The sequence below is a fragment of the Kogia breviceps genome, chromosome 8 (assembly GCF_026419965.1).
Source record: "Kogia breviceps isolate mKogBre1 chromosome 8, mKogBre1 haplotype 1, whole genome shotgun sequence".
Taxonomy (NCBI): domain Eukaryota; kingdom Metazoa; phylum Chordata; class Mammalia; order Artiodactyla; family Physeteridae; genus Kogia; species Kogia breviceps.
Window position 1 is genome coordinate 40405608 of NC_081317.1, and position 21525 is coordinate 40427132.

The 21525-nt window shown below is 37.0% G+C and overlaps 1 protein-coding gene and 1 pseudogene across 11 annotated transcripts in view; one reads left to right on the forward strand and one right to left on the reverse strand.

The window, feature by feature from the left end:
* KIF27 (kinesin family member 27) overlaps positions 1 to 21525 on the forward strand; it is a 93255-nt gene that overhangs the window by 39118 nt on the left and 32612 nt on the right. For all 11 annotated transcript variants that reach the window (XM_067041266.1, XM_059072284.2, XM_067041269.1 and 8 more), the window contains 5 exons: positions 1014 to 1169; positions 3952 to 4157; positions 10528 to 10725; positions 18288 to 18401; positions 21026 to 21202. In XM_067041266.1, coding sequence (XP_066897367.1) covers positions 1014 to 1169; positions 3952 to 4157; positions 10528 to 10725; positions 18288 to 18401; positions 21026 to 21202 — 851 coding nt within the window. The remainder of the gene's footprint in view (positions 1 to 1013; positions 1170 to 3951; positions 4158 to 10527; positions 10726 to 18287; positions 18402 to 21025; positions 21203 to 21525) is intronic.
* Positions 6073 to 9389, reverse strand: LOC131761479 (heterogeneous nuclear ribonucleoprotein A1-like; annotated as a pseudogene).

Here is a 21525-nt window from a genome sequence, read left to right on the forward strand (position 1 = left end):
AAGACTAGCCCCCACTTGCCGCAACTAGAGAAAGCCTGCATGCAGCAACGAAGACCCAATGCAACCAAAGATAAATAATTAAAAATAAGTTTGAGCTTATGCATGTAATATTAAAAAATGAAATTGAGATAAATTTTTAAAATGTATAAATAGTGTACATAAGTGCTACCCAAGTAGCCATCCTTGAACTGTTTGTTACTGGTCTACAACCAGGTAGGAAACTTAATGTCAGGATGTAAATCAGTGCACCAGCTCCTTCATTGAGGAAGTCTCACTGTGAAAAAAATGTCAGCTGAGCTAAAAGAGTGAGGTAATTGATTTATGTTCTGGTACAAGACAGAAACAAACAGTGTGAGGCCACACTCTTATTAGCCTGGGGTAGAGGGAGACTACATTCTCGGATTACTGTTAAACTATGAGTTAATAGGAAAAAAATTAAAACCTCTACGTATCTGGAGATTTTATATCTTTCTTAAATAGCTCGGGTTAAATAAAAAGTCAAATTGCAGAATATCTAAGGGTAATGAAAAACTGTATCAGAACTTACAGGATATGACTAGAGCATATACATATGTTTTAAGGAAAGGAAGACTCACTGTGAGCTGGGAAACTGAAGTCCCAATTGCCATGTATTTTTTCCTTTTTTTTTTTCTCCCTTTCTGTCTGTCCCTTCCTCTGTTACCTCTACACTGCTTGTGTGTCTGCCTTTTTTTTTTTTTTAACTCTTCTTCTGTCAAATATTTCTGAGCAGGGCTTCCCTGGTGGCGCAGTGGTTGGGAGTCCGCCTGCCGATGCAGGGGTCATGGGTTCGTGCCCCGGTTCGGGAAGATCCCACGTGCCGCGGAGTGGCTGGGCCCGTGAGCCATGGCTGCTGAGCCTGCGTGTCCGGAGCCTGTGCTCCACAGCGGGAGAGGCCACAGCAGTGAGAGGCCCACGTACCACAAAAAAAAAAAAAAAAAAAAAAATTTCTGAGCAGATAGTTTTATTTCTGTTTTGTTTCTTTTATTTTAAAGATTTAAAGATTGAATGTCTCCAGGAGAGTCAAGAGTTGAATTTGCAAAAATTAAGGAATTCAGAACTCATACTTACTGAAGCTAAACAAAAAATGAGGGAACTTACTATCAACATCAAGATGAAGGAAGATCTGATTAAAGAATTAATTAAAACAGGTAATAGTATCCTGTGAACCAGCTTATATGAGAAAGAAAAGCTTCTAAAGTTGCTTCTGATGTTGTAACATTTACTTTAATTTTTGATGCTCAGGACTATCCATATTAGCTTGGAATTCGTTCTAACAAAGTGTGCTCTAGAGCCAGTATGTGGAGGTTAATTATCAAAAGAACTTTGTTATATTTGATTTCATCTATGAATTTTTCTAACCAGTGTGAACTCTGTGTTGTGCTGAAACTCTATGGCACTTAATGTTTTTTGCCACTCTGTAGAAACATTATACTAGGCATCTGGGATAAGTCAGTTGTTTTCCTAGTTCATTTTTAGTAAATACTTATTTTAAATTATTAGTCTTTATTTTCTTGGGTAGTTCATATTTACCCTTAATTATAAACTTTATATTTTAAATGTAGCTAATTTTTGTTTTTCTGAAGATAGAAGGATTTGTCCTTGAGAGCTGTCCTCTTGAGTGAGCCAGGCTTTCATCTCCTCCCCTTAATCTACCAGGCTGGGCATATGTACCACATCCTGTCCTCACCCTCCGACTCCATTAGGCTTGCCCTAAAATGCAAATCTCAAGCTTTTTGGGTTCCCCTCACTAATACACTCAAAGTGTAAGCCTTGACTACTCTGAAATTCAGTAAAGAATTGAAGGAATAAGACACACTAGCCTTTCATTTCCCCCAATTTCAATGCAAAACAACTCTGGTCACATTTGGGGAAACTGAAGGAAATACCATCCTCCTCTTCTTCAAGCCCAAGACTATAATCACACTCAAACTACACGAATTGTGGGTCCCAAATCCTCTGCCAGCAAGGAGAAATCTGCCTGGCCTCTCCCTCCTCTCTCCTGCAAGCTTGCTTTCTGGCTGTCAGTCCTCCTTTCTCAACTTCCTCTGCTCTAGCTGCTCCAAAGTGTTTTCCTTTCTCGTTCCTAGTGGTGTATGGGCTCTGCATCGTCCCAGCTCCAGTTATCCTAGATGTTTGATTTTGACCATTCTCCTTCCTCATAGGCAGGATCAATGCCAGTAAACCTCTCTTAGGAGTATCTAGGGAATGGCTTAGGGGTTTAAATAGCTTCTCCATCCCCATGATTTTAGGGTAGTGAGTGTAGAAATTGAGGATATTTACCACTCTGAAATAAACGATTTTCTTTCATGTAGGTTATCCCACCATGGGATATCTAACTAAACAAGCGCACTTGTGTAGCCTGGTATACCCATCCTGGTTGCCTTAAAATAGAGGATACTTGAACTCAAACAGAGGAGGTCCTCTTCTTGTTCATTAGAACCAAGGGCAGTTTGGAGCTTTCCTAAAGGCCCTTAGAAATAGTGATTAGCAAAAGGGTCAATGTGTACTTACTTTTCAAAGTCCTCTCACTGAAGACTTCCCCAAACAGTAGCTACTTCAGCCAAAATTAATAACAATGACAGTTATACTGTATTTCATCAATTTAAATACACACTTTTTTCACATTTAATATCTCTGAAATCAGGATGCATCTTAAAAATCAGTGGCATTTTAGCATTTTGTCATGGTGTAATTGGTATTGTATATTTTTTTCTTAGTGGTTCATAAAATATTGGCGTGTTAAACAATTTATGGGGTCACAGATTCATTACAACATTGTTGTCATATGTATTTTGAAGTTAGTTGAAATCATAGAATTGTAGAGCCAGAAGACAACTTACAGTGCATTTAGTTCAATAACTCCCTTTATTAAAAAATTAAGAGCTTTATGGTATACCAGTATAACAACCTGTCCTGGTGATTATTCACCCCATGACCTCTAGACTCTTACTTCCCACTGCCACTAGTTTGCCAGTCTGGTTCAGGACAGTTGACTATTTAGAATAAATCAGAACCAAATTTTTAGGGTCAGTAGCTGGGCTTAGAATGAAAAGAGATATATAAATATCTATATTCTATTTTCATCTATGTTCTAAATATTCATAAGAAAAGCATTAAAAAAATTTATCTTTAACAAGTTCTAATGAAATGAAAAAGGAGAGGGGGCCAGCTCTATATTAAAGGATTCCTAAGAAACATAACAGTAAGATGTACTGTGACCTTGTTTGGATTGTGATTAAAATAGACTAATTGTAAAAGACATTTTGAGACAGTTGGGGAAGTCTGAATAGGAACTGGTGGGTATTAGCATTGTTAGGTGTGATAATGACTTTTTGGTTATTTCCATATTCTGTTTAGATGCTTATTGAAGTATACATAGGTGATGACATTATATCTGGGATTGCTTTAAAGTTTTTAAGTAAATTAAAGAAGAAAAAAGGTATAGATGAGAAGTAGCTGTGGGAAAATCTTGATAACTCTTGAATCTGGGTGATGGACTTTCATTATATTATTTCTCTACTTTTGATATGTTGAAAAATTTTCATAATAGCAAAAGAAAAGAATTCGGAGACAGATTACAGGTGGTAGGAAGACAAAGTGTAGTAAGCAAGAGGCCAATGAGTCACCCCAAATACCTTTTAACTGAAGTTTGATGCCAGCAAAGGTAAACTGCAAATTCACAGCAAAAGATGAACCAGGGAGAAGATAGAATGGCACCAGATGGGGACGATCATTAAAGAACTAATTATTAAAAGGACAGGTGGCAAGTTGTATTTGATGGGGATGGGAGGGACAGCTGGATTTTTAATGCTATGCCTTAAATAGTTACTGCCCAGCTTTTTAAGAGTAGGGAAATTTTATGTTTTTGGTGTTTTACTTGGTTTTTAAACATACTTTATAATTGTTATTACTATTATTATTACTATGAAGGTAATGATGTCAAGTCTGTGAGCAAACAATATTCTCTGAAAGTAACAAAACTTGAACATGAAGCAGAACAGGCGAAAGTGGAATTAACTGAAATGCAAAAGCAGCTAGAGGAACTGGAAAACAAAGATCTTTCTGATGTTGCTTTGAAGGTAAAATTACAGAAGGAATTTCGTAAAAAGATGGATGCTGCAAAGCTAAGAGTCCAGGTAATTTAAAAAATATAATTGAGAAATCTTATTTAAGGTTTCCTGATTTTGAGGATTCTTGTACCTAGTTAGGAAAGAAATAGGATTCAGTTTTTACTAGTGGGAGGAACTGGATGGCAAGTTTTCTTTTCCAGTATGCTGGTGGGCTTACATAATTTTAGTCTGGGTAGTATATTTCTTCATTCGGGAAGTATATTATTTTAATCTTTTTATCAAAAACCACATGGTGAGAAATAAAGGTAACCACAGAAAATAGTGTCCTTTTCTGAAGGATAAAAGATTAACTAATGATTAAATAATATATATAAAACATCTGGTATGTATATAGCACTTTCTTGACACTCAACAAATACGATAACTGTTTCAGACAGTTTTCTGAAATCATAACTGATTGGCTTAAGAAAGGTTAATAACTTTGAGTACTACATCTTATTCTTAATTTCCTAATGCTGGACTTTGCTATAACCTCAAATATAGCTACAGTTTAAAAATTCTATTCTTTGAGAAATATTCCATTATAGAGAGGTTTTGTGTATGAAGCCATTCCCAGATGCTTTGGGTATAGTCAGAGTGCTTTGTTAGTTTGCTTAGAATGAATTTACTAAAATGCCTTTTCCAGTTCTTTTGATTCATAATCTATTTTATAAAATTATTTATTTATTTATTTATTTATCTTTCGCTGTGTCGGGTCTTAGTTGCGGCACACGGGATCTTTTGTTGTGGCATGCGGGCTCTTCACTGTGGGGCGCAGGCTTCTCTCCAGCGCACGGGCTCATTAGTTGTGGTGTATGGTGGCAGGTGGGCTCCAGAATGTGCAGGCTCAGTAGTTGTGGTGTGAGGGCTCCAGAGTGCATGGGTTCTGTAGTTGTGGCATGCAGGGTTAGTTGCCCTATGGCATGTGGGTTCCTTAGTTCCCTGATCAGGGATCGAACCAGCGTCCCCAGCACTGCAGTATGGATTCTCAACCACTGCATCACCAGGGAAGTCCCTGATTCATAATCTATTGCTTTCATATTGTTTCCACTGTACATAGAATGGAATTGTAGTTAACCTAGTCAGAGCATTAGTTATCTATTTTTGAAACTGTGCCACAGTTATTTTCTTTCAACAAGATAAGTGTTCACCACACACCTCCTGTGTGCCAGGTCCTATTCTAGGTGGGGATGCAGAAGTGAACAGAGCAAAAAAGTCCCTTCTTCTAGGGTTTTTAATGTCATCTCAACATCTGCACATCGCCATTAAAAATTTTTTTTTACTTTAGTAGCCTCTCAAGTCAACACCAAGTTAAAATAACGTGACTTGACACTTTGCACTTTCCTTCAGAATACATATTTTCCCTTAGCAATTCACCCCAGAGAGTCTTGCGATCAATTTTCTAAAATTTCTTGACCGTTAAATTAAGGCTGCAACGTCTAACAAAGTACTCTTTTTTTTTTTTTTTGTGGTATGCGGGCCTCTCACTGTCATGGCCTCTCCCATTGTGGAGCACAGGCTCTGGGCGGGCAGGCTCAGCGGCCATGGCTCACGGGCCCAGCCGCTCTGCGGCATGTGGGATCTTCCCAGACTGGGGCATGAACCCACGTCCCCTGAATCGGCAGGCGGACTCTCAACCACTGCGCCACCAGGGAAGCCCCAAAGTACTCATTTTAACAAAACATTAGTAGAACAAAACAATTAAGAGCTTTCCTTTATGATTATTATGAAATTTATTTATAATTTCATAGGTTTATATCCTACCTTCAGTCCTTTTTTTTTTTAAGACACATTTATTCAGCATCATGATCAGACTAGTACATTTAGCAATCAACAGCATGAGTGCAAAAAAAAAAAAATCTACATTAAAACCCTTTGTTGGAATGCTTTACACTTTCCGCAGAACAGAAACTAAAATAACCTGTTATACAATTAGTCACAAAGACGGCCCTTGAGTTTTTTTTGCCCATACACATGAGTATTGTCTAAAACATGTCTTCTTTGTAGCAGCTAGGCCCTGCCACCACTGTGCTTGGCCGAGTTCACAAATCTCTTGTAACCTGTAGCTTCCCTGTCACTTCCCTGGCTCTCCTCTCCTGCTAAGCTTTGTTTCCTGGCAGTAATTAAAACCTTCTGCCACTGCCATAGCTACTGCTGCTGCTGGAACTACCATAGACACCTTGGTTTCATGGTTTGGCAAAGTATTGGCCTCCACCACCATAGGGGCCAGAACTTCTGCCTCCAAAGTTTCCTCCTTTCATGGGTCCAAAATTTGAAGATTGATTGTTGTAATTGCCAAAATCATTGTAGCTTCTGCCACCTCCAAAATGGCTTCTGTCATTACCAAATCCATTACTGCCACCATATCCTCCACCACCATGGCTGCCACCAAAGGCATCTCGACCACTGAAGTTCCCTCCATGACCAGAGGTGTCATTCCCTCCAAAACCCCCTCCATGACGACCACCAAAGTTTCCAGAACCACTTTGACCTCTTTGGCTGGATGAAGCACCAGCCATCTGTTGCTTAGGTAGGGCTTTCCTTATTTCACAGTTGTGGCCATTCACAGTGTGGTATTTCTGAATGACAGTCTTGTCTGCGGAGTCATGGTCATCAAAGGTTACTAAAGCAAAGCCTCTGTTTTTGCCACTGCCTCAGTCAGTCATGATTTCAGTCACTTCAGTTTTCCCACACTGTTCAAAATAATCTCTTAGGTGATGTTCTTCAGTGTCTTCTTTAATGCCACCAACAAAAATCCTTTTCACGGTTAAGTGGGCACCAGGTCTTGGAGAATCTTCTCTTGAGACGGCCCTCTTTGGTTCCCCAACTCTTCCAACCACCTTGTGTGGCCTCGCATCCATGGCCGCATCCACCTCCTCCACAGTGGCATACGTGACAAACCTGAAGCCTCTGGAGCACCTGGTGTTTGGACCCCTCGTTACCACACAGTCTGTGAGCGTCCCTGCTGCTCAGTGGCTCCTCAGACTCGCATCGGTTGTTTCAAAGCTCAGACATCTGATGAGGAGCTTCTGCAGCTGTTCGGGCTCTTTGGGAGACTGACTTAGACACGACAGCAGTAGAGGGAGGAGACTTCAATGATGCTTACTCGGCGGTGTCCGCGGGCAGAAAGGTTATCCTACCTTCAGTTCTGATTGTAATTCTTTTTTTTTTTTTTTAAGATGAAAATTGATGTATTTCACATAACACACATGCAAAAAAGTTGATTGTAATTCTTATACTCAATATTAATAAGAACCAATCTTGTACTGGCAATCTGTCTATTCAGATTTTCTATTTCTTTATGATTCACTCTTGGAAGACTATGTATCTAGGAATTTATCCATTTCTTCTAGGTTATTCAATTTTTTGGTATATAATTGTTGATCATACTTTTTTTTTTTTTTTGCTGCGTTGGGTCTTCATTGCTGCGCATGGGCTTTCTCTAGTTGCAGTGAGTGGGGGCTACTCTTCATTGTGGTGTGCAGGTTTCTCATTGCGGTGGCTTCTCTTGTTGCGGAGCACGGGCTCTAGGCGCGCGGGCTTCAGTAGGTGTGGCACGTGGGCTCAGTAGTTGTAGCTCGCAGGCTCTAGAGCTCAGGCTCAGTAGTTGTGGCACATGGGTTTAGTTGCTCCGTGGCATGTGGGATCTTCCCAGAGCAGGGCTCGAATCCGTGTCCCGTGCATTGGCAGGCAGATTCTTAACCACTGTGCCACCAGGGAAGCCCCTGATCATACTCTTTTATGTTCCTTTGTATTTCTGTGGTATCAGTAGTGACTTCTCTTTCATTTCTGATTTTATTCATTTGAGCCCTCTCTTTTTTTCTTTCTGAGTCTAGCTAAATTGTCAATTTTATTTATCTTTTAAAAAAAACCAGCTCTTAGTATCACTGATCTTTTCTATTATTTTTTCAGCCTCTATTTCATTTATTTCTTCTCTGACCTTTATTATTTCCTTTCTTCTTCTAACTTTGGGCTTTGCTTGTTCTTCTTTTTCTAGTTCCTTTAGGTGTAATGTTAGATTGTTTATTTGAGATTTTTCTTGTTTCTTGAGGAAGGCCTGTATCACTGTACACTTCCCTCTTAAAACTGCTTTTTTTGTGTCCCATAGATTTTGGACAGTTGTGGTTCTATTTTCATTTGTGTCAAGGTATTTTTTGATTCCCCTTTGATTTCTTTGTTGACCCATTGGCTGTTTAGCAGCACACTGTTTAGTCTTCACGTGTTTGTGTTTTTTCCAGTTTTCTTGAAATAGCAAAATTATTATTTTTCTAAGGAGATTATTATATTTACCATATAAATCTATAGCTTAAGCCTTGTGTGTGGATTTAGCAAAGATTATTTTTATGGTTGTGATTAAAAGATTAAATGAAAGATTATTTACAGGGTTTGAATTATCATGTTCTTTTTGTTTTCCATGTTTCTTGTTGTGTATCTTTTTCTGCTGAGGGTACTGATGAGAAAAGGAAAGAACTTAAATTCAAAAGAAACATCTCATAGATGGAGGACTGAAAGAAGTGTCCCATGTAGTTTTAGAGATTTCTGTGCCTTTGCCATGTGCATGCACAACTGATGGGGATGGGGATGCTAAAGATGATAAGGATGGTGGTGGGGATGAGAAGAAGTGTGATAGTTAAGTATCTACCAAGTGCTATATACATACTAGATGTTTTATATGTATTATTTAATCATTATTTAATCCTTTGAAGTGGGTATTTTTACATTCTTACAAATGAGGAAGCTAAGGTTTACAAAGGTAAAATGAGTTAGTCACATAATTGTGATGATAATAATGGTTTTCAGTACTCTAACATTTCATACCATTTTAACATATTGAAATACTAGTGGTTTTATTGGTATAATGAAGTTATTTTAGTTTTTAAAACTTAAAAAATTTGTTTTAATTAACAAAAATGTAAAATCTGTATTCTTTGTCTTTAGATATATATATAGCATTATATGCTGCATTATATGCTCTGTTTAATGCTAACAGAGGTGCACGTTTGAGCATCTGTGGAATAAGTGCAAATGACAACCTATCTCACTTTTAAATAAGATAGATTATCAGTACTTATACTGATATTTTCAATATCATGTGGAAAAGACACTAAAATTCTAGTATTAACATGTTTTGCTCCAGTATTGCAATACTGTCAAAAATAAGTGACAAAGCCAGAGTCCAAATCCAGGCATGGGAAACTGCAGAGTCCTGTGGCCTCCAAGCTAGTAGTACTCAAAGTAGTCCATCTGCAGATTGTTCATTATTGGTCTGCAGTGAGATAAAGGTAAATGGGAGCACAGCTTCTCTCATCAACAAAGTCTTGCATGAAAACATCATCAGCTGAATCTAATAATGTGCTTCATGGTGTAGGCTGACAACAGTCTGTGAGTGGTACTGGTCCACAGACCACATTTTGAGTAGCGCTGCTCTAAGCTACAATGCCTCTGTGAATACTTAGTTTAATTAAAACAAAATGTGTTTATGTCAACAATTTATCGCCAAGATAAAGGAAATAATTAATTGTAGTCTGCATAACTTACAAATGACCTCACCTTAACTTTTTTATGTCACGTAAGAGGTACTTAGTGCAATGCTAAAGTACAGCATACAAATCTAATATATGTTTGGTTGTTTGATCAGGATTAAATTGAAACACTGGTATTTTATATTAGTAAACTCTTCAAAAAATTTTAATGCTATGGATAACTTTATCTAGAGAGGAAAAGCCTTATTTAAGGTAATTAAAATAGTAATTACAATGGTTGGTCACTCTCAGGGAAAATGGTATCATTTCTGATCATCTTAACTCAGGGAATAATGATTTAGGTTGCAACTGGATATTAAAGATGAGCACAGTGGATACTATACAGTCATATAGAAAGAACAAATCTATGAGAAAACACCTCTAAGATACATTAAACAGAAAAAAAGGGGAGGTGGAGAATAGTCTACCTAGAATATAAAGTTACTTATGGGCATATAAATTATTTCTCAAGGAATATTTAAGAAATTGGTAATTTTGTTTCAGGAAACAGGACAAGTAGATTAGGCATCTGAGGGAAGAGTCTTTTTAAATATAAGTTTAGTTTTGTATTGTTTTAATTTTTATTATGTACATAAACTATTTTAAAATTAAAACAATAAAAAAAGCAACGATGTCACTTTTGTTCTGTTTGGCTGTCAGCACCAGGAAGTCTCATTATTCTTTATATCTGGTGAAAATTATGATATTTGCCTGATTGTAAAAGTAGAAATGTAGAAAGCAGTTGTGAAACTATCAAGAATAAATTAAAATCTAGGCAAAAATGCCTACCTGCGTCATTAAATGAAAAGTTTAAGTTTACTGGAGGGATATGAGAGGTGCAGTTTTTCATTTTGAAATAATCCATATGATCCCAGGTCTTACAGAAGAAGCAACAAAATGGTAAGAAATTGGCATCACTGTCGATCCAAAATGAGAAACGTGCTAATGAACTAGAGCAGAATGTAGATCACATGAAACATCAAAAGGTACAGCTGCAAAAAAGACTTCAAGAAGAAAATGAGAAAAGGAAGCAACTGGATGCAGAAATTAAGCGGGATCAACAAAAAATCAAAGTAATATTGTCATACTTTCTTGCTAAGCATAATATGAAATGTTCAATGACTCAGAGCTAATGTAACCAAGGTCTTGATTCAGTTGGCTTGTGAGGTATCTCACCTTGGCCTGTCCTTGGCTGCTGTCCTCATTCACTTTAAACTTTGTTGATCTACACAGTAAAAACTATTTATTGAATTCTGAGTACTGTCTTGAAGGCTTTGATTTCCCAAAAGAAAGTGCCGTGATAATTTCTGTAACTAGGATCTTAACTTCAGTTGAGGCTGTCAAAAACACACATTTATAAAGCTGACTTTCTAAAAAAATATCTAACATTTGAATAGAATTTGCCACTTTCAAAGTGCGTTGACATGCATTGTCCATGTGGCAGCATAGAAAAAAGTACAAGGTAAAATGGTACCATTTCATTCATAGTGTGCAGAAAAGTGATCAGACCTCTATGCCCAGCCGTTCTATAGAATGGATTGGGCTGGGGAGGAACTAGTGGTGTCAGCCTGGGCTCTCGAGCCAGGCTTGCATGTATTCAATCCCAACTCTCTCAGGTCCTGGCTAGATCATTTACTGAGAAAATCACTTACCCTCTCTGTGTCTGTTTATTCTTATCTAAGATGGCCTTATCATACTTGCCTCAGTAGCGCTCTTTTGAAGAAGAGAAGGATGATAATGATCATAATAACAACAACAAACACTTATCTAGCTCTGTGTACCAGGCTCTGTTCTGTTCAAATGTTAAGCCAGACCCAAGGTTTGGAACATAATTGGAGATTTCCTAGATTTTAAATTTTGGAAAATAATATATTCTCAGACCTTAAAAAAAAAAATGACAATTTAGTGATGGAAGGGAACTTAAAAGAGCATTTAAGCCAAATTACTGATTCTTTTTTTTTTTAATCAGCTTTATTGAGATATACTTCACATATCATACAGTTCACCCATGTAAAGCATACAGTGAGTTTTGGTATATTACATTATTAATTTTTATAAAATAATATAACATGAAATTGACGATTTTAACTTTGTTTAAGCATATAGCTCAGTGCCATTAATTACATTCGGTGTTGTGCAACCATCACCACTATCTTTTTCCAAAACTTTTTCATCACCCTTAATAGACACTTGGTAACCATTAAGCAATAATTCCCTTTCCCCTCTTCCCCCCAAGTCCCTGGTAACCCTAATCTACTTCTCTATGAATTTGCCTATTCTAGATATTTCATAAAAGTGAAATCATACAATATTTGTCCTGTATCTGGCTTTTTTCCTTTAGCATCATGTTTTCAAGGTTCAGCCATGTTGTAGTATATATCAGAACTTCATTCCTTCTTATGGCTGGGTAATATTCCATTGCATGCATACACAACAGTTTGTTTCTGCATTTATCTGATAGGCACTTGGTTTGTTTCCACGTTTTGGCTATTGATAAACACGTTTTGGTTGTGATAAACATTGGTATAGAAGTAACTGTTCAAGTACCTGCTTTCAATTTGGAATTGAAATACCTAGGTGTGGAATTGCTGGGTCATATGCTAATTCTATCCTTAGCTTTTTGAGGAACCACCAACTGTTTCTGATAGTGGCAGCACCATTTTACATTCCCACCAGCAATGTATGAGGGGTCTGATTTCTCTGCATCTTCATCAACACTTGTCATTTTCTGTTTCTTTTTTATTATAGTCATCCAAGTACATGTGAAGTAGAATCTCATTGTGGTTTTGATTTTCATTTCCATAATGACTAATGGTACTGAACACCTTTTCATGTGCTTATTGCCCATTTGTATATCTTCTTTGGAGAAATGTCTTTTCAAGTTCTTTGTCTACTTTTTAACTGGGTTGTCTCTTTGTTGTTGAGTTGTGGGAATTCATTATGTATTCTGGACATTAAACTTTATCAGATACATGACTTCCAAATATTTTTTTCCATTCTGTAGATTATCTTTACATTTTCTTTTTAAAAACATTATTTATTTATTTATTTATTTTTGGCTGTGTTAGGTCTTTGTTTCTGTGCAAGGGCTTTCTCTAGTTGCGGCGAGCGGGGGCCACTCTTCATCGTAGTGCACGGGCGTCTCACTCTCGTGGCCTCTCTTGTTGCGGAGCACAGGCTCCAGATGCGCAGGCTCAGTAGTTGTGGCTTACAGGCCCAGTTGCTCCACGGCATGTGGGATCTTCCCAGACCAGGGCTTGAACCCATGTCCCCTGCATTGGCACGCAGATTCTCAACCACTGCGCCACCAGGGAAGCCCTTTACATTTTCTTGATAATATTCTTTGATGCACCAAAGTTTTACATTTTTTATGGAGTTCCAATTTATCTATTTTTCCTTTTGTTGCTTGTGCTTTTAGTATCATATCTAAGAATCCGTTGCCAAATCTAAGGTCATAAGGATTTACCCCTATGTTTTCTTCTGGAATTTTATGGTTTTAGCTCTTATATTTAGGTTCCTGGTCCATTTTGAGTTCAGTTTTGTATATGGTGTGAGGTAGGGGTCCATCTTCATTCTTTTGCATGTGGAAATCCAGTTGTTCCAGCACCATCTATTGAAAAGACTATTCTTTCCCTGTAGAATGGACTTGGTACCCTTGTCAAAAACCAATTGGCTATAGATTTATGGATTTATTTCTAAACTTTCAGTTCTATTCCATTTGTCTATATGTCTATCCTTGTGCAAGTACACATTGTTTTGATTACAGTAGCTTTGCAGTAGATTTTGGGAAGTAAGTCCTCCAACTTTGCACTTTATCAGGATTGTTTTGGCTATTTGAGGACTCTTGAAATTCCACATGAATTTAAGGGTCAGCTTTTCCATTTTTGTAAAAAAGGCCATTGGAATTTTTTTTTAATGCTTTAATTGTGTTTAATGCAAGGTTCTTTTTTTTTTTTTTTTTAACAGCAGCACTCAACAAATTTTTATTTTCAAATTATTCCTTTTATGATGATCTGTTCTTGGCTTTTCCTCTGTAGATCCACTTTTTAAAAATTTATTTATTTTCTTTATTTTTTTGGCTGCATCTGGTCTTAGTTGAGGCATGCAGGATCTTTCGTTGTGGTGCAGGCTCTCTGTTGTGGCACAATGGCTTCTCTCTAGTTGTGGTATGTGGGCTTCTCTCTAGTTTTCTCTCTCTAGTTGTGGCACATGGGCTCCAGGGTGCATGGGCTCTGTAGTATGCAGCACACAGGCTCTCTCATTGAGGCACTCAAGCTCAGTAGTTGTGGCGCGTGGGCTTAGTTGCCCTGCAGCATGTGGGATCTTAGTTCCCTGACCAGGGATTGAATGCAAGTCCCCTGCATTGGAAGGCGGATTCTTTACCACTGGACCACCAGGGAAGTCCCGGCCATTGGAATTTTGATATGGATTGTGTTGACTATGTAGATCTCTTAGTGTAGTATTGGCATCATGACAATATTAAGTTTTCCTATCCATGAGCATGGGGCATCTTTTCATTTATTTAAATCTTTTAAAATTTCTTTCAGAATATTTTATAATTTTTAGTGTACTAGTCTTTTACCTCCTGGGTTAAATTTATTCCCAGATATTTTATTATTTTAGATGGTATTATAAATGGAATTGCTTTCTTAATTTCCTTGAGTTACTCATTCTAAATAATAACGGTAATAATCATTATTATAGCTGTAAATAACATTTATTATTTGTCTTCAGTCAGTACTGTGCTAAGCACTTATGTGCTTTATCTCATTTGTCTTTTTCTCTTCCTGTATTTTCAGCTTTTCCTTTTCTCCTAGATTCTTTCTTTAAACATCTTAGGGCTTCCCTGGTGGCGCAGTGGTTGAGAGTCTGCCTGCCGATGCAGGGGACATGGGTTCGTGCCCTGGTCTGGGAAGATCCCACGTGCCACGGAGCAGCTAGGCCCGTGAGCCATGGCTGCTGAGCCTGCGCATCCGGAGCCTGCGCAATGGGAGAGGCCACAACAGTGAGAGGCCTGCGTACCGCAAAAAAAAAAAAAAAGAAAAAGAAAAAAAAAATCGTAGACTTCTCTCATTCTAAAATTATTCTCCTTCAACTTTATACTTCTCTCTCTCACTTCTCCCCTTTATAGCCAAACTTCTTGGAAAAGTTTACTATATTTGATTCTGTTTCCTATCCTTTCATTTGTTCTCTTCTCCTCTCCAGTCTGGTTTCTGGGTCTTGGCTGTACCGTTCACTTCAAAGCTCTTAAGAAGTTCACTACTGCTCTCTCTGTCACACCTCAGCTGCATCCACCATAGTTCACCACTCCCTCCATCTTGAAATATTTCCCCCTTTGCCTTTGTGAAATTATACTCACCTTGTTTTTTCTTCTCTGATTGCTTGTTCTTTGTCTTTGCTAGCTTATATTACACTATCATTTCCTTACCTATGGGAATTACTCAGGGCTCTAGCCTATGCCCTCGTATCTTCCATACTCTGTCCTGGGTGACCTCTCACCTTGTCTTTTTCCATGACTGCAGTTTAACTCTGACAACTCCTAGATTTAATCCTTAATACCGGATTTGACATTTGAGCTCTGGATTCATATATCTAACCATTGACATCTTTATTAGGTTGTCTTATAGATGAATTCCCTTACTTATCTCCCCACTATTCCTCCTCCCTGCTCCCTTCATGGGGAAGAAAATATAGTTTTCCAGTGTACTTTACATGACATTTCAATGTATTCAGTTGGGTAAGCTAGAAATTTAGCAGTCATCCTTGACTCTGTCCTCTTCCTCATTACACATATCCAATGAACCACAAAGTCCTATAAATTGAGTCTTCTAAATATCTTGAATCTGTTCAGTTCTCATTTCACTGCCAACAGCCCAGTCTGTTCGTTGCTGTCCTTCCTCCAGTGTGAGGATCAGGCCTGCCTGTCAGTTCTGTGGTCTTTGGGTCTCAGCTTCTCATCTCTCATGAACCCTGGCTTAAACCAACAAGACATAGCACTCTCTAAATCTATGTTTAGGGAAAAGAAAAAAACTTTTGAGCAGAATACATAGTCTGCTGAAATGCAACTCTGCCTGTAACTTAAACTTTTTACATTCTTATCTAGGGTAATTTTGTTCCTTCTCTCATTCTAGGGAAATATGACCCATTTAAGGGGAGAATGAGCATTCCAGAAAAAGGAACAGTCTGTCCCAAAGATATATTGAAGTTTCTACTACTTCATGCAAAAACAAAACCTGTTCAGAGTCCTAAGGGATATCTTTTCTTCTGTTTGGAGCTAACTCTCTAACATTCCATTTTTCACTTGACTAAACCATTTCCAGAGAATACTATGACTTCTGCATAGGTTCTCCGTAGAGCAGCAGTTCTTAACTGAAGACTGTGGATGAGCTATAAAGGAAAGGTATGGGAACCCCTGAAATGTGACCTGGGCTTTTTACTTCTCTAAGCACCAATTTCCTTATCTATAAAATGGGATTTATCATGGTATCTGTTTCATAAGATTATTGTGAGGATTAAATGGGATAATTAAGTAGGTGTAAAAAGCATAGCTCAGTACCTGGTAGACAGTTATTTTACTATTATAATAGAGATTACAATATAAGGTAAAGGTAATAATGTCTAGAGCAACATGCAAAAGAGGGGATTAGACCACCTGCAGTACACTTTCAAAGCATTTGTAGAAGAATAAGAATAGTAGGTAGTCAGCTCCAGTATAAGGTGCCTTTATTTCAGCATCCTGAAGTTGCTGTGACTGTGACAGGGGCTAAATTATAACTGTGAACTAGAGCTAGGGAAGCATGAAAAATTAATGGGTAGTAAATATAACAGGGTCCAAATGCACTCATAATTCAACTCAAGTGGGCATAGAAAATTTCTTTATCTAGTCTATAGCAGACCTGTGTTCCTTATGACACCCCTCCCATCCTGCCCTGCCCAAACCATGTCACGAGAATTTCTGGAAATATCATGGGAACTAACCAAATAACCAGTCTGTCCAAACCTTATTCTGATAGTTTAAACATTTCCTTCAAATAATTCTCAGTTCTCTTGAATAAGAATATTCAGTCTCTTGGCCTCTTCCTCCCCATGATTCTCAAGATAGAGTCTCATATATGTGGTTTTCTGGTGTGTAGCTTTATTGCATCATATAAAGTGTTGTGATGGGGTGTTGAGGGGGAAGGGACTTTCTGAGTTTCATTTGGTCCTTGTATGTGACTGGCTAGAATCTGCTGTCTCTTGTTCACCTTTCCCTGCTGGTACTTGATGTGAAGCCAGTATAGTTCATAGATTGGTCTCACTTTCAGCTTAGAGCCTGGAGGTGCTTTGGCTTCATCTCATCTCCTAATGGCATTATAAATCCCTGTTGAGACTATTAGATCTTCCATCTAGCTTGCTAGCCCAGTGGCCTGTCCTCACCTTCAGTTTTGGGGTCAATTCCCCACAATAACTGACCCCTATTTGTTCTCAACTCAGGGTCCTCATCATCTGAGGCCAAGGAGTCCAATTAGTCTCTGTTTCCTGATCGTACTTCTCTGTTCTTTCAGCAAGACTGGGCAGACCCATGTGGGTGTGAGGCCTCTGCGCTGCAGTCCTCATTTTCTCTGTCTGCTCTCAGTGATACCTTTATTTATCATCACCTTTCTGGGCCAAAACTCAGAGAGAAGAAAATTGGGACACACATCTTTTTTACAGTCTCTTTTCTCCTTTCTGCCATTTCCAGGGCTGGAAAATGGTAGACTTCCTTTTTATCAGTACTTCTGAAATTACCTGTGGAAAAGATACAATTTTCATTTTATTATTAATTTGTCACAGCCCAACACCTTTGTAAAACAAGAACTAGTAGAAAAATGAAATAAAAACTAAAATATACAAGTCTATCTTTTAATTATTAGATTCAACAGACATAAAATTATTCTGTTAAATTGTTGTAAAAGGTTCTAAACACTTACTTTTAATTTCTGTACTTATCCATCATGGACCAGTAAGAAATAGCAGTGCGGACCAGTTCACTTTGAGTTCATGGCCTCCTTCCTGATTCCTGCTAAGCTTTGGTGGTAGATGGCAACATCGTCTCTAAACCCCAGTAGAACACAAGGGTCCTCTTGACTTGACTCTTAAGATGTGAATGGAAACTAAAGGGATTTGGAAAATACTCTTCAGAGGACCATGATCAGTCTTGAAAGACTATTTTCATGCTGCAAAATCTGATTTTTGAATGCTGGAAACTGAATATAACTTTTCTTTTTACATTTCTCCTGTGATAAATTCTAATATCCCCATTGCAGATGGGTGCCTTGGGTGGACTAACTGAAGGTAATGGACTCAGAAAGGCAGAAGAAAAGAGCAGGTTTATAATTTTCATACTCTTATCCCTGTTATGCAAATTTGTAACACTGGCAAAGAATGAAAAAAAATACCTAGTTTTTCTAGTAAATCCTGATTTTTACTGTGAGATTCTACTGCTTGAATGAGGGGCTAACATTATTTTCTTCTTAAATGGCCCCAACCTTCATCTACTAGTTTTCTTTCTTTTTGCAACTAAGAAAGTAAATGTTAAAATGATTATCTGCATAAATATTTAATGATGAACATGTAGTAAAAGCAATAAGGTGTTTTCAATTCCTGTTTTCTATAGGAACTACAGTCAAAAACAGAACAGGAAGAAGGTCTAAAACTGAAAGCTGAGGACCTTGGTGCATTTAAGATGAAAAGGAGAAAAGGTTCGTTTGGAAGTATAGACCAACTCCAGGTTTGTCAATTCTATTTAGTGTTTCCTGGTTTCTCTTCAATTTGATGATTGTCTAAGTAGGGGTAAAAAGTGGTGGACTCTGAATAAAATATTCAAACACTAGACTTTGCCACTTGAGTACAAAATTTCTAATATTTCTTCTGAATTTTTTGTGTTATTAAAAAATTAATTTCCCATCCGGAAATGTGCTGTATTCTTATTTCAGTGGAAATGGGTTTATTTGAATGTTGTGGAATGTAAACATGCAAACTAGATTGTATTTATTCCCCTGTCAAGACTGGTTTATTCACCTGGAAGCATATATTTCTAAAGATAAGAGCTCTCTACTCAAGCACAACCAAATTGTATATGCACCATATATAATATATTAAAAAGCTATTGTTTTAGTGCCACATTTAAAAAATGAAATCCATAGATTAATATCAAAGTTCAAAGAAACAAAATTTTAATTTTATGTAAATTAGACATGGCAGTTCTAAAAGTCTTAAAGAAGATTACTGTGCTTAAAATTGTAATTACCCTCAAATGCAAATACATCACCTTAATTCTGAAAAATTTATTTGCTCTCTCTTCTTAAATCTTATATATTTTAATAGTAAAATTTAGGACATGAATGTATTCTCAGTTATTTTACTAGTGTATTTTAGAAATTAGTTGACGAGCTCTCTCTCTGACGTGCTTGGTAATATTTCTGGGTGGAAGGGTATGTGGAGGAGTAGGTGAGGTAGGAATGCATAGAATAGTTAGACTTGCTTTTCAAAATGTTAAGGATCTAAATTTTAAATGAATACAAGAATAGATTCCCACAATTGCACTGATTATGTCGGGTTAAAAATAATAATAAAACAAACAAACAAAAACCTTCATGCTTTTTAATGTTGTAAAACAACATTTTCCAGAATTTGACTCTAAATAAAAACAAAATTATAAATTAATCAATATGACTATCCAAAGAGCTTTTAATAGGACATTGATTTGATATGAAGCTCTCTTATAAGAAGAGAGTATTTAAAATTGGAACTGTGTGGTGTGAATATTTATTAAAAGAAAGGACAAAATAAGAAATTTTCAGAAAAGTTACTAAAATACAGTGAATTGCACAAATCATAATAACCTTAATTATATCAAATGCAGAAAAATCCATTCATTTATTATTATTTCCCTAAAAAAACCTGTATTATGTTAGCAGACTCCTACCCATTCTTCAAAGCACAGCTAAAATATTGCCTACTCTGTGAGGCTGGCACTGACATTTCTTCCATTTCTCAGACAGAACCGATCCCTCCTTCCATTTTTGCATACATAGTACCTAGGAGTTAGCTGTATACAACATTTATTATCAACCATCATAATTTTTTGGTTTCTTTCCTGTTGGAATGGAGCTTACAGAATATCTGTTATTCATCTTTCAAACCCCACTCACAGTCAAGAAATGTTTGTAGAATATGTTTTAAGTTAATTTCTAGTCTTCATAGGGTCTCATATATGGATTTTCTAAGGTCTAGCTGGATATAACAAAACTAAAGTATTTCTGTAGTCGCTCTGGGATATGCTTCCTGTTCCTAATAATTGTAGAGCTGCTATTTTAGGCCTCAATATTATTTGGATGTGCTGTTGCTTATAGGACCATACTATCTAGGTCTGGATGGAAAACTACATAGCTCTGGACCTGCTTTGCCTTGGCCACTTTGCTCTCTTTTTCTCATGCATATTTACTGTCTTATTGTCTTAATATAGATTTTTAGGGACAGTTTTTATCAAGTTTGAGAAGAACTGGAAAATAGTACTATATTGATTGGTTTTCTTATTATTTGTTATTTAGGTGGCATTGCTTCATTACTATGTCCCAGTGCAGATGAGCACTTGGTAGAGTTCATCTTGGACAGTCATTCCATTCACATTTTTGTTTGTACTTATTTCTGGGTATCCTTAACTCAAGAGCGTACTGAGATGTTTGTTTTGGAAATCTTTACAGCTCAATTTATTTTATTTTGTAATTATTTGATGTTGACAGGCTACATACAATGCAGAGTGGATTTCCATGCTCCATCATCTATGTCTTCCACAATGTGTATTCATTTATTCACCTCATTAGTTGATTGATTGAATCAAGAATTCATTTAACATTTTATTGAAAGTCAATCATGGGCCAGGCAGTAGAGCAGGCACTAGGGCTAGAGAGGCAAAAAGCACTGTCCCTGCAATCAGTCAAGGAGCTCAAGTAGGGGAGAAAGACCATAGAACAATCAGTAGTATTAGTGCTGTGACAGAGGTATGCACCTCTGTAACAGAGAAGATATCCAGCATGTTCTCAGAACTAACTCTCAATATAAAGAAAACTGTCAGCCTGAAAAATCTCAGACTCAAAACATATTTGTGGAATAAATTTTAATTCCTTATAAAATAACAAAGAAAGATGTTAACTTAGAACCACTTAGAACCATTTCTTGACAGTTTTGGACAGACACTATTCATTTAAGGTATTCCAGTTCATTTAAGGTATTCCAGATAGTTTTTAAATGTTCATTTAAGGTGTTTTAGTCAATCTGAAGTTATATTATTACCATATACATTTTATAGTGAAGAAAAACAAATTATAACATTTCTTTGGAATTTTAATGTAGAAATTGGATGAGCAAAAGAAATGGTTAGATGAAGAAGTAGAGAAAGTTCTGAACCAACGCCAAGAATTAGAGGAGCTGGAAGAAGACTTAAAGAAACGGGAGGCCATAGTTTTTAAGAAGGAGGCCCTGTTACAGGAGAAGAGCCATCTGGAAAATAAGAAGTTACGATCTAGTCAGGTATTCTATTTAATATGCTCTTTGATTCTGGTTGTAAGCCATATAAACTAGGATTTATTTTTCTTTATGAAGTAAATCATATCACTGTAAAGTTAGAAACCAAAAGAAAACTTTTCTGGTTTTTAGTGTATTTCGCTTATTAGTGCTTATTTAATGACTATCACTAAAATCTATTTTGAAGTAAAATGTTCAATGTTCTACCAAGTATGATTTACTTATTATTAACTTTTCTGGGGTATTTTAAAAATTGTAGTATATTATACATAACATAAAATTTACCATTTTGACCATTTTAAAGTGTACAATTCAGCGGCATTAATTAC